This window comes from Cyprinodon variegatus, unplaced genomic scaffold, assembly GCF_000732505.1.
Source record: "Cyprinodon variegatus isolate N-32 unplaced genomic scaffold, C_variegatus-1.0 Scaffold1328, whole genome shotgun sequence".
NCBI lineage: Eukaryota > Metazoa > Chordata > Actinopteri > Cyprinodontiformes > Cyprinodontidae > Cyprinodon > Cyprinodon variegatus.
The window spans coordinates 77,987-89,652 of record NW_015151781.1 but is presented as its reverse complement, the minus strand read 5'-3'; the positions used below and the strand labels follow the sequence as shown (position 1 = coordinate 89,652).

At 39.1% G+C, this 11,666-nt stretch overlaps 1 protein-coding gene across 1 annotated transcript in view; it reads left to right on the top strand.

Moving 5' to 3' along the window:
• The window catches only part of LOC107102833 (zinc finger protein jing homolog), a 33,358-nt gene that overhangs the window by 18,158 nt on the left and 3,534 nt on the right, over positions 1–11,666 (top strand). The window contains exons 2-3 of the mRNA XM_015402267.1: positions 6,627–7,705; positions 8,589–8,752. Coding sequence (XP_015257753.1) covers positions 6,821–7,705; positions 8,589–8,752 — 1,049 coding nt within the window. The 5' untranslated portion in view covers positions 6,627–6,820. The remainder of the gene's footprint in view (positions 1–6,626; positions 7,706–8,588; positions 8,753–11,666) is intronic.

Here is an 11,666-nt window from a genome sequence, read left to right as displayed (position 1 = left end):
CTGACAACCACTACAGTAAATTCTCTGAATACAACTTTGCACAGGTGCATATTTTTAAACATTAAAGAGCTAAACCTCATAAATAATTCAGACTCTTCAAAAGAAAGAACCCAGATTGCGTAACTAGTTCAATAACATTCATTCGTGTCTCTTTTTAAATGAACAAGGGAGACCAGTATCCCAGTAACCAACTGTCAACTGAATAGAGAGTTTACACTTCCCAGAAGAATTTCTGCCTCAGGTTTCTCCTTTAAATCATGTTAAAATGCTGAGACCAGGTTAATTTGATCTTTTATCAGGTCAATTACCTGAATGTTTCAGTAATAAATGCTAGGATTTGTGTTTTCTCACCATATGCTACTTTACGATCCAAAATGTATAGGAGTTTACTCCATGGTTATACTGTTCTGACAACTGGCCTCTTCCAGCTTGTTCCTAGATAAACACGTTGTAAAACATGGCCTATCTCCATGTTTAGGCTAAACTTTCTGCAACATACACATCCGAATCTATAAGCGGCCAAAATGAATCTCCAAAATGTATAATGGCTAAAATTATTCCAATAATCTGATTAAAAAGTGACTTTAAGTGAAGGTTTTGTAGTGGAAATTAGAATACTTCAAGAAATTGTCCAAGAAAACACATAAGTCATGAGAACAGAGCTAAAAAGCTGAAAAGCAAGTTTTAACCCTGACTCATTCACAGCAGTCCTTTCAGGAGAAATGCCCAAAATACCAGTAAACTATAATCATGAGCTTATGAAAGCATACTCAAAATGTTTAGCCTAAGAAACACAAAATAAACTACCGTAAGCAAAACTCTAAATTTAGAAAATAGTTTAAGCAACTCTAAAATAATAGCTCAAATTTTTCTGGCACTTAGAAAATATAGAAGACCTACTATATTTGCTTCTAAATGGGTTTACATGTAAATGTGATTTTGGTTTTATGTTGTTGTGGTTTAGCTTCAGTCACTGTTTACCAGCTGGAATTCAAGTAAAGTCAAGTATGTAAAAAAAAAAAAACAGCTTTTATTCTTTTTTTAACCTTAAAACATGAGTTTATTTCAAGACAATTGCATTTAGTTTAAATCATTTTAGCACCAAGGTGCTTTAAATATTTTGTGGCATCTGGATGATAGATTTGGAAACATAAATGTTTTGTTTCCGTTTACTTAATATATTCGATCCATTTCCTCAGCTTGAGCTAAATGAGACCTAAAGCACGAACAGACTTGAGTGTTTGGGGGATTCCTCTCTGTTTTTACCATCTAACTTTTAGTGCAGCAGCTTGTAAAGCAGCAGGGATTTGGCCACTGTGTGCTGTGATTTGTAGTCTTTCCTTCACCTAAGGAGTTGAAACAAGTAGATTTTTAGCTAAACTAACTTCATGGTGAGGTTGTGTAAATATGCGTAAATATCCTGATGCCTGCACAATTAATACCTCTATACTTTATAGCAGTACTCTGCTTTGATTTTGTGTGACAGTCCAACACTAAGCAGTGTATAGTCTGCATGTGGAAAAGTGGAAGATCAGTTTTCAGATTTTTCTAAAAAGTGACATAATCGCAGTCAGATTCATGTCTGGACTTTGACTTGGCTATTTTAACATCTCATGTGTTATAACATTTCGTTTATATGATATTTTGACAATAAAGTTTGTCTAAGTCAGTGAAGCAGACACCCTGTCTGCTTTTAAGGCTAGGCTTAAAACTTTCCTTTTTGATAAAGCTTATATTTATTGTGGCTCAAGTTATCCTGAGCTATCTCTATAGTTATGCTGCTATAGTCTCAGACTTCTGGAGGACATAGGGACCCCTTTTTCATCATTCTGCTTCATTCTATTTCTATTCTCTATGACACCATCCTGGAGAGAAATATCAGCTTTGCTGCTTCCATCAACACCCGTTAATGGATGATTGAGCTTGGCCTGTTTTTCAGTGTAGTCCTGTTTCTCTGACTGTGGCTGGCTGGATGTGCTCTCTTCATCCTCTGACCTGGGAGCTGGCTTGGAGCTCGTCTGCCTTGCTGTTTGTTTCATAAATAGGGCCGCCTTTTATATCTCTGCTTCTGTCTCCTTGAACCCCAGTCGGCCTCGGAAGATGGCCGCTCACACTGAGCCTGGTTCTTAAAATGGAGTTTTCCTCTCCACTGTTGCTACAGGCATGCTTAGTGTGAGGGATTGCCTTTGAGTCAATGAGTCGATGCAATCAACTGTTTTTCCTTAGATAGAAAACTTTGAATCAATTTGACTGGATGATCTGGTGAACCATAAAGTGCCTTGAGATGACATGTGTTGTGAATTGGCGCTACATAAATAAACTGGATTCAATTGAATTAAGTCTAAGACAAGCAAGTACTATTTGCATTGCTATAAACCCTTCCATTTTAGTTTTGGTTGTTTAATTTGGGTCCTATCAATTTTATTTTTTGGGAATGAAACATGATTTTTTTCCAGAATGTTCTGTATTCAGCTTTTTCCATCTTCATATTAACATTCTGACCTGCTTAATTGTTCATGTTGATAAAAAGCCTCCCCACAGCATGATGCTGCCATCGCCATGTTTCCTAAATGGTATGTTCTGATCTTTGCAATGTACAACATTAGTTGCAGGCCAAAAAGTTCAACGTTTCTCATCTGGCTAGAGTAGAGGGGTTTTATTCAATTATGGATTTTATACCAGAATGTTGGAATATAAAATAAACACTTCACTAAACATTGAGAATATCTTTTTTGTGAACGGAGACCTCAGGTAGAGATTAGCTTCCAGATTTTGTCTATAAATAAAGAGAAATTCCTTAATCCCAAAAACACGGTTTATCAAAAGCTTGAAGCTGGATATGATTGCTGTCTTGACAGAGAAATATCAATGATTTTAAAGATTATTTTGATAATTTTAAAGACTCATACATTTTCTGCTACTGAGACATACAGTAGAGCATGACTAAATGTTATTTTTAGGAATATCTGATACTAGTAGTTGTCTGTGATTTTAAAAATGGTTCTCAAAATAATTTTTTTTTGCAGTCCTAACAGTGTTGTCCTTTCCAGGCCTCTGAGAAATCAAGCTTTTGTTGTTATAAGACTGATAGTTCTCCTGCTAAAAGATTCTCCCACCTGAGCTGTGGATCCCTGCAGCTCCTCCGGAGTTACAATATCTGTCTTGGTGTTTTACGACTACTGCCTTCCATGTGCTGTCAGTGAGGAGAGCAGCTCTGTTTTTGTAGGTCTACAGTTTTGTTCTGCTCTTCCGGTTTCCAGGCGATGGCTTAAACAGAGTTCTGTGAGATGTTCAAAGCGTGAGATTATTTTGTAATTGACAGTAAACCTTCCCTCTGACCTGTCTGCTGTGATCTTTAGTTTTATGATGCTGATTGTTAACTGATATTGCTGAAACTATTTTACATACAGTGGACTCTGTTTAATTGTTTGAACATTTCTAAAGGAGATTTTTTTTAAATATCTTTTATTGTATTAAAGTAAATGACAGCTGGTAAAGTGTACCTTTTAGAGCTTGAAAACAAATCACAAAAGTCATAACTTTACTTCAATTTTAGAAACATGTGCTAGTTTTTGTCAATCTGTCACAAAAAAGCTATGAAAATAGTGTTTGTACTTTAAGATGTGCGGCCTTTGAAAATGCATCTTATTATAGGAGGATCAAAGACTTCCTGATAAACAGACATCCGTTTGTGAGACTGAAGGATCAACTGTCTAATCAGGAATTCAGCAGCATATGAGCACCACAGGGGATGGTACTCTTACTGTTCCTTTTTAATGCACTGCCATTCAATTCATTTATATAGCCCCAATTCACAACACATGTCATCTCAAGGCACTTTACAATTCAACCAGATCATACAGTCAGTTTGGGTCAAAGTTTTCTATTTAAGTAAAACCAGCTGATTGCATCGACTAATTGACTCTTCAGCAATCCCTCACACCAAACATGCTTGTAGCGACAGTGGAGAGGAACAACACCTCTGTACAACTCTGACTCTGAGCACCAGGCAGAGTCCTGTCATCTAAAATAAACCTCAGATGATTTCAATCATCAAAGATGAACAAGGAGGGAGCTGATGAACCACTTTGTGGCATGGTGTAGAAACAATCATCTGACTCTGAATGTTAACAAAACAAGGAAGATTGTTGCAGATTTCAGAAGAAATAGGAGCAAGTTTAAACCTGTTAAACTTAAGGGAGAAGAAATAGAGGTAGTGGAAGAGTATACGTACATACCTTGGTGTTCACCTGGAGAAAAGCTAGACTGGAGACACAACTGTGAAGCCGTTTGCAAGAAGGGACAGAACAGACTGTACTTCCTAAGGAAGCTTAGGTCTTTTGGTGTTTGCAACAAGATGCTACATATCTTCCATAAGTCTGTTGTGGACGATGTGTCCTATCTCCCTCCATCATCTGAACAAATGGCTTAAAAAAGCTCAACAAGCTGATAATGACGGCCAGCTCTGTTCTAGGAACTCCTCTACAACCTGAGGAAATAATTTCACAAAGACAAGGTCTTCATAACCTGAAGTACAAGTGCAATAATCCAAGTCAACTATGATGTAATTTTCCCTTAGCTCTCTACTGTGCAGATATTTTTATAGACATCCTAAGTTCCAAAAACTCATTTCAGAGAGATTCTTATCGAACAACCCAATCAATAAAGTATTTTTATTTTATTGAATTGAATAAACGGTAGATCTGCATAGATTGATCATATCCAGGATCAATACTTTCAGAGATCGTTTATGAGGATCATAATAAGAAATGTTGGTTTCCATGTGATTAGGCTCATATAAAGAATAAAACTACAACAAAACACATCTTTCCCATGTTGCAGTTAATCTAGAAAGCATAAAAAAAGTCCTTTGTGCTTATTGTTGAGATAAGTACACATTTGGCTGTCCTGAAATGCCACAGCTGTGTTTAGCCAACCTCAGCAAGTGGATCTTTAAAAGACACCACATGAGATGAGGCTGCTATTTTACAGCGCTTGCTGGCTCCCTTTAGGGTTTGTGGGACACTTTTCTTAGTTCCACTGTCTGGCTCTTCTTTCTGGATCGGGACCAAAGCGTTTTTAGCGAACAGGCACATCTGCGCTTACAGCTGGAAAACTGAAACAATCACAGAAGATTGGATGTGATTGTCAACAATTGAGTGGTTATTATATATGGTTTTGTTTTAGTCTTTGATGGTTTTATTTCCAACAAAACTCCTAATATTAGTTCCAACTTTGAAAAGCCAACAGGTGGTGGTTTGCAATTTTCATTCTTCAGTGACACCAAACCACTTGGCTATTAATCCCATTGAGTTCACTGAGGCACAGACACATCGCAGCCTCTCTAATTAAGATCTAACCACAGTTCCCATGACTGGTCTGCTACACAACTCCGGTGGGGGGAACTCCAGCGATTTACGGGAAGAATCATAAAACTATAAACCAGGCTATACCAGGAAATACGGGTCTGAACCTACACTTAGTGACTCCATCGTCAGCTAATATAACTACAGAAGTGAACTTACTCATCCTCTTAGCTGGGCTGCTTTATGGGCCATAAAGGATCACTGGGATTTCATCAGCACAGATTCCTGTGAAGTGTTCAGATGACTAATTACCCATGGAAAAGATCCGGGTGTAAATTAGATCATCAATATCTGGCAGATGGAGGAGTACAAGTCATCCCTAATAATCAGAGGAAGGCTGTTATACATAATAGAGCTACTGTAGTGGTGAGAAGGGTGAGGAGAACTTCATTTTCAGCTGTTTCCTGACTCTGCATCATAACCTATTAATCCTAACATGCAAACACCTATCAGTCGGATATTTCAGGCAATTATCTGCCAGTGGTCTCTATCTGAGCTGCAATGTTGAATAAACACTTGCTGCCGAGGTCAAAGTGAAAATAAGAGAAGGAAAAAAGTCAGAGTGCAACATTTTAGTTTCAAGTTTCAGATGGTTGGATTGTAAACTGCCAGCTGAGTCACAACATCTCTGAACATCCTGACTCAGTTTAGCCCATGCAGGGAATGTGCTGCTTTAAATGATCAGTCCACCAATTTAAACACACCAACATCTGTCCTTTGAGGCATTTCAAGGGAGTTGTGAAAAAAAACTTGAAGTCATTTTAGAAAAAAAATCAAAGTAAAACCTAAATGAGAGTTTTATTCTCCTTAAACTTCCACCCGAGGTCTACATAAATCATAGGAAATTACTCATCTGAGTAAAGTCATTGGAAAGGAAAGAACACCCTAATTTTATTTCAGGGTTTTTTTTTATGATCTGGACTTTTTTTTTTTTTATAAACCTTCAATTTACAAAAACACATCAGCTCTGCATTGTCATTTATACATTTGCTGCAATAAGATGCTAACACTATGGAAATCCACTGTATTTAGACATGTAAGGATTTTATAGGTTTTAAAGAGGCCTGTATATGTTTGTTTTTTAAGAATCTCTTTCTTTTTGATTTGACTGCTGCTTCAGTAATGATGCATTTTTGCGATATTAATCTGTTAAACATTTACTTTCCACTAACTCTTACAGACATACCTGTTAGATTGTAGTTTCCTGTACCAGCTGGGGCTTTTATCTTTCCTGATCATTCTGGTTTCTGTTTTCCACAGAGATGTGCTGATGACTGACCAAGCTACACTTTGGAGTAAATGAGACAAGCTTACGTCTGCAGAAGATGCCCTCCACTGCTCATTTGCCAAGTTTGGAGGACGCTATGGAAGATTGTGCCTACAGTGGATTGTTAAGGTTGTTCTGAGATCGGTGGTTTTATCAGCAGGGTCTCTTGGCAGCAGAGGGGGCTGTTATGTGGCCCCCTGACCTCGGCCCTCCAGACGTGCAGCTCACTCTTCCCAGTTTTGGGAGTGTGTTCGAGGATGCCGAGGAGCTTCAGGCGCCGCTATCCTTCGGGGGCCTCTGCCAGTCCTCGCTACATTCAGGAGGACTGTGCTCTCTTCCTAGGACCTCGCTGGGATGCAACCCCAATTCTCTGCCCATATGTAAGACAGTCGGACACCACTTAGAAAAGACAGTGGAGGATTTTGTCATTACGGGTCAAACAGACCTGAAAACCAACACTCAGAGGGTCAGCTGCTACCCTCAGCCCTCCCTTCCTATCCCCTACCTACTGACCAGTTGTGCCCAGTCTCCATCTTTCGAATCACTACCTTCATCCCTTTCCTCTTCTTCATCGCCCTCAGTTCTTACTTCACACATGCCTTATTCTGATTACCATCGCAAAGTGTCTTCTCAAGAAAGTAATCTACATGATGATTACTGTTCAATTAAACAAGAACCTTCAGACGATTTCTCACCATGTAAAAGGGAACCGTTTAATGTAAGCAATCAGCAGGGGGAGCTTTTCCGTCCAGGCCAGCATCCGCAGGGTAACAATGCTCAGGATATAAGGCAGTCCCCTCTTCACTCCCCCAGCCTCAGTAGACTAGCAGGACAAGACCGGGCGTTGGACCAGCAGGAGCAGTCATGTCATTGGATCGACTGCAGTGCCACGTATGGCAGCCAGGAGGAGCTGGTGAGGCACATTGAAAAAGTTCACATTGATCAGCGTAAAGGGGAGGAGTTTGCATGTTTCTGGACTGGCTGTGTCAGACGGAACAAACCCTTCAACGCTCGCTATAAGCTGCTCATCCACATGAGGGTCCATTCTGGAGAAAAACCCAATAAGTGCATGGTGAGTTGTCTTACAATAATAATAATGTCTATTAAACTATTAACTGGTCATGCTCCCTCTACCGGAGGTACAGAATGTGGTGCCCCCAAATTTGAAACCTCATATTGCCACGATAAGGCCACTGTCTGCCATTGCATCAGTTTTATAGGACAGGCTAGACCCTTTCAATGGTGAATGAACAGATACTGATTTAATTCATGGTTTTTCTGTTGTTTCAATATCTTTTTTGGGGATTTTGGTGTGGCCAGTTAATAGTTAACACGTGGGAAATATAATTTTTTATTTTAAAAGCATTTTGTTTATGGTCAAACATTTTACCTTTTATAGTATTATGTTTTAATGTTTTCTTCTTCTTTGTTGTTGTATTTCAATTCAGTTCATTTATATAGCTTCAATTTATAACACATGTCATCTCAAAGCATTTTACAGTGACAACACGGTCAGATTGGTTAAAAGTTTCTGTCAAGGACAAACCAGTTGCATCCAGTCATTGACTTCCTAGAAAGGGTCTCCTGGATGAACTTTGGCCAAGATTTTCCCTTGCATTTTGTCTTTAACTCTTCAGAAATCTTTCACACTGGGAAATGATCAGAAAAGATTGACCCAGAATTCAAACCAGACAACCAGTGTAAAAGTTTAACACAGTTTATTGAAACAACAACCACTGCAGGTGGTGTCAGCGACTAGGGCAGGAACCACTGGAAACGAAGACTATTGACCATCTAGCTTTATGATGTCCTGTAATCACCAACGTAATAGTCAGTAACCTTCTCCTAGTCTTCAATCTTGGGAAGAACTACTAGGTTAAGTTTGAGCCGATTAACAGTAGCGCTGATGTTGCTATTACTGCTTTGCAAGTCCTAGAGAATAACTCTGTGGTCAGGCAGAGGGTCAGAACCGTGAAGACAATAGTAGGCAGGAGAAACAGGAGGACAAACCAAAATCTGTAATCGTGAGCAAAGTCCAGGATCAGAGGCAGGTGATCAGAAGTCCAATGAGGCACCAGAGGGAAATCCAAGATAAGGTGGAGAAACAGTTCCAGGTTAGGCAACGGGCAGGCAGACAAACAAACAGATCAGGGTCAGGCAGAACAGACAGACAATCAGGTTAGACAGGGATCAGGCAGGTTCAGAAACAGGGACAGGTCAGGTCAGGTAAAGAGGCAGGAGGACAGGAAACAGAACGCTGGAATAGATCTCACCAATGGCTCAAAATAATCTGGCACTGATGTTTGTTCTAAAGGCTGGTTATATATTGATAGGTGCAGATAGTTCAGATGAATAGAAGTGAGAATGGGGTGGAGCTGAGCATGTGTGTCTTGTGAGGAATCAGACCAGCATCAGTGCTGAGACACTGACACACTGACTTAGAGAACTTTTATTGTCATACTGTATATATGGGTATACAAACTGAAATTTCATTTGTACAGTTTATGAACATTTTCATTCCATAGTGCAAGTGCAGCAGTGATCAAATGTAAACAGTGCGGGAGGACGAAGATCAGAAAAAAAATTAAGTAGTAAAAAGCAGAGGTGGGAGATTCAAGTTATCTCTACATCATGTTTTTTGTTGTACCCAGCCACTGAACCAGGTAGCCCAATCTGCACAGTGAATAAAATTGTGCAGAACTGAAATATTTTAAACATTTTAAAAAATCCTTCTCTTCACCAACCAGTACATCAATGTATCATGAGTGGATTGATGTGTCATGGGCAGCCAGAGGGGCCTCTAGGAGTCAGTTAGCGAAGGGCAGCATAGAAGGACGACGGCTTGTAGACACATTAGTAGCACCTGAAGCTTGATGGAGGTCATGGTCATTGGATGTAATGGGTATGTGAAGACAACTCACAAACAGATCTCATAATTTGTACCTTTACGTCAGGTCACTTTAAGAAGCTAACAGCGCTTGACTGGTCTGAACCTGCTTTCAGTGGGTCTAGAATTGTGTCAGACTGATCAGACTGTCTCTCAGACATGCAGATGATCAAACAGTTTCCTTTGCATGTATGAGTAAGGGAAACATGCAGAAGAAACAGGGCTGTATTGACTGAATGCATGAATGCAGGATGTGTCTGTAGGACTAAAACAGTCAGGAACGCACAGATCAGCTGTTGTTACTAATGAAAAGACACAGCCAAAATTAGGGTTATTACACTGACATAATGCAGTAACTTTTTAAGCTCTGGTATAACACAGCCTTAGAAAACAGCAATTTATACGATGCAAAAAATTGAGCATGTTTTTTGATTCAAGCCGAGTATTCAGATTCAATATCTTGTTTATGTCCAAGGCGAAGCAACTTGCAAAAGAATAATACCTTTTTGTGTAATAGATGCTTTTAAACTTTTGCTATACTTTATCATTTCATTTGTAATTTATATTGTCTCCTTCAGAAAAAAATACATCTTAAAAAAGCTCAATACTCTCAAAGAGGAGCTGCTGTGTTGGTGTTTTAGCTGATAATGGCATTTTGAAATAATATTTATACATTTTTTCATCCATATGAATAAAACATGCTTATCTGCTAACATAGAACATATATATTTATTTATTTTGACCACTATGATTGTTGCCGTAATGTTCCACTTGGTAATTATGTATGCAACTTTATTAGAAATGGTTTATTTAATACAACTGTATGCCAAAGACACAGAGACAAAAAGGGAGATGAGAAAGGGAGAGGAGATAAGAATTAAGAGGAGAGAGAAAGACGAAAACAAGAAAGAAGAAAACAGCACAACAACAAAAAAACAACACAGTAAATATACAATAGCTCCTATAACTCTGCTTCTACAAGTGCATAAGGAGCAAAGAGGTAAAGAAAATAGAAAACAAAACTACAACAAAAAAACATACATATAACATTCTAGCCAAAAGAATGAGCAAGTATCCCATAGACAATCAGCACATGTATATGCAGTAAAAAAAAAACAATGATGATGAACATATGATGATAAAACACTGTGGTTTTAAGTTGTATATATCAGTAGCTTCAGCTTGGTATTTACTATTAGTGTGTATACAGTACTGTATATGGACACCTAGAACCAAACAGATGGTGTATATATGCATACACATATGTGTATGATGGTTTTGCAAGGCTACTTGAGAGTATATTCAATAGCAGGTGTGGGTGGCCTCTGATCTGCTCTGCCCCAGATATCCAAAGGGAACCCCAGACTACAGGGAGTGCAATTCCTATCAATTCAATTTAATTTTTTTCTATTATGCCAAGCTCATCTAAAGCTCATGTTGGGTTTATTATTTATACATCATGTGCATTGTTATTCTGTTAGCCAGATTAGACAGAGTAGAGGGCCTTCCTTCACATTGTGGATGTCACTTTGTGTATGGAGGTCATCTAATCAGGACAGCCTTCGTGTCTTTAAAAGTACACAGGATATGGGCACATCTTGGAGCCGGTCTGATAGAGGGGAGCTATCTGTAACCCTGAGGCATAGAAGCAAGCTGCATATTGGTCAGGGCATTGATGGCGTGTCAGTTTCTGGTACGGACAGCTAAGCATCCACATGATGCAGCACATAGACTCATAAGGTATAAGAAGCAGGAGATGATTTTGTTCGAGGCTCAATTTTTGTCGGACGCTCGCGGACGTGATTTTTGAGCCCACAGCTGTGCAAGCTCCAAGCATTTTCTCTGTCCTGTAAAGACCTGATCTGGAATAAACTCTGTTATTTTTTACTCCTGTTCTATAGTCCTTTTTATATGTTTTTACCCAGTTTGAGTTAAGAGTAGTAAATAACTTGCTCCCAGGAAAAGGACCGTGAGGAAGCCCCCCGAGGCGCCACGGCTTTTTTAGGGGACATGACTTCCTCATTTTAACACTGATCACGAACGTTACAGGGCCAATACAGCCAGACTGTTTACAACTTTATATCAAGGTAAACCTTGCAAGACACGCTCCTCCTGGATGAGCTTACGGCAACAATATTGGCCTGCA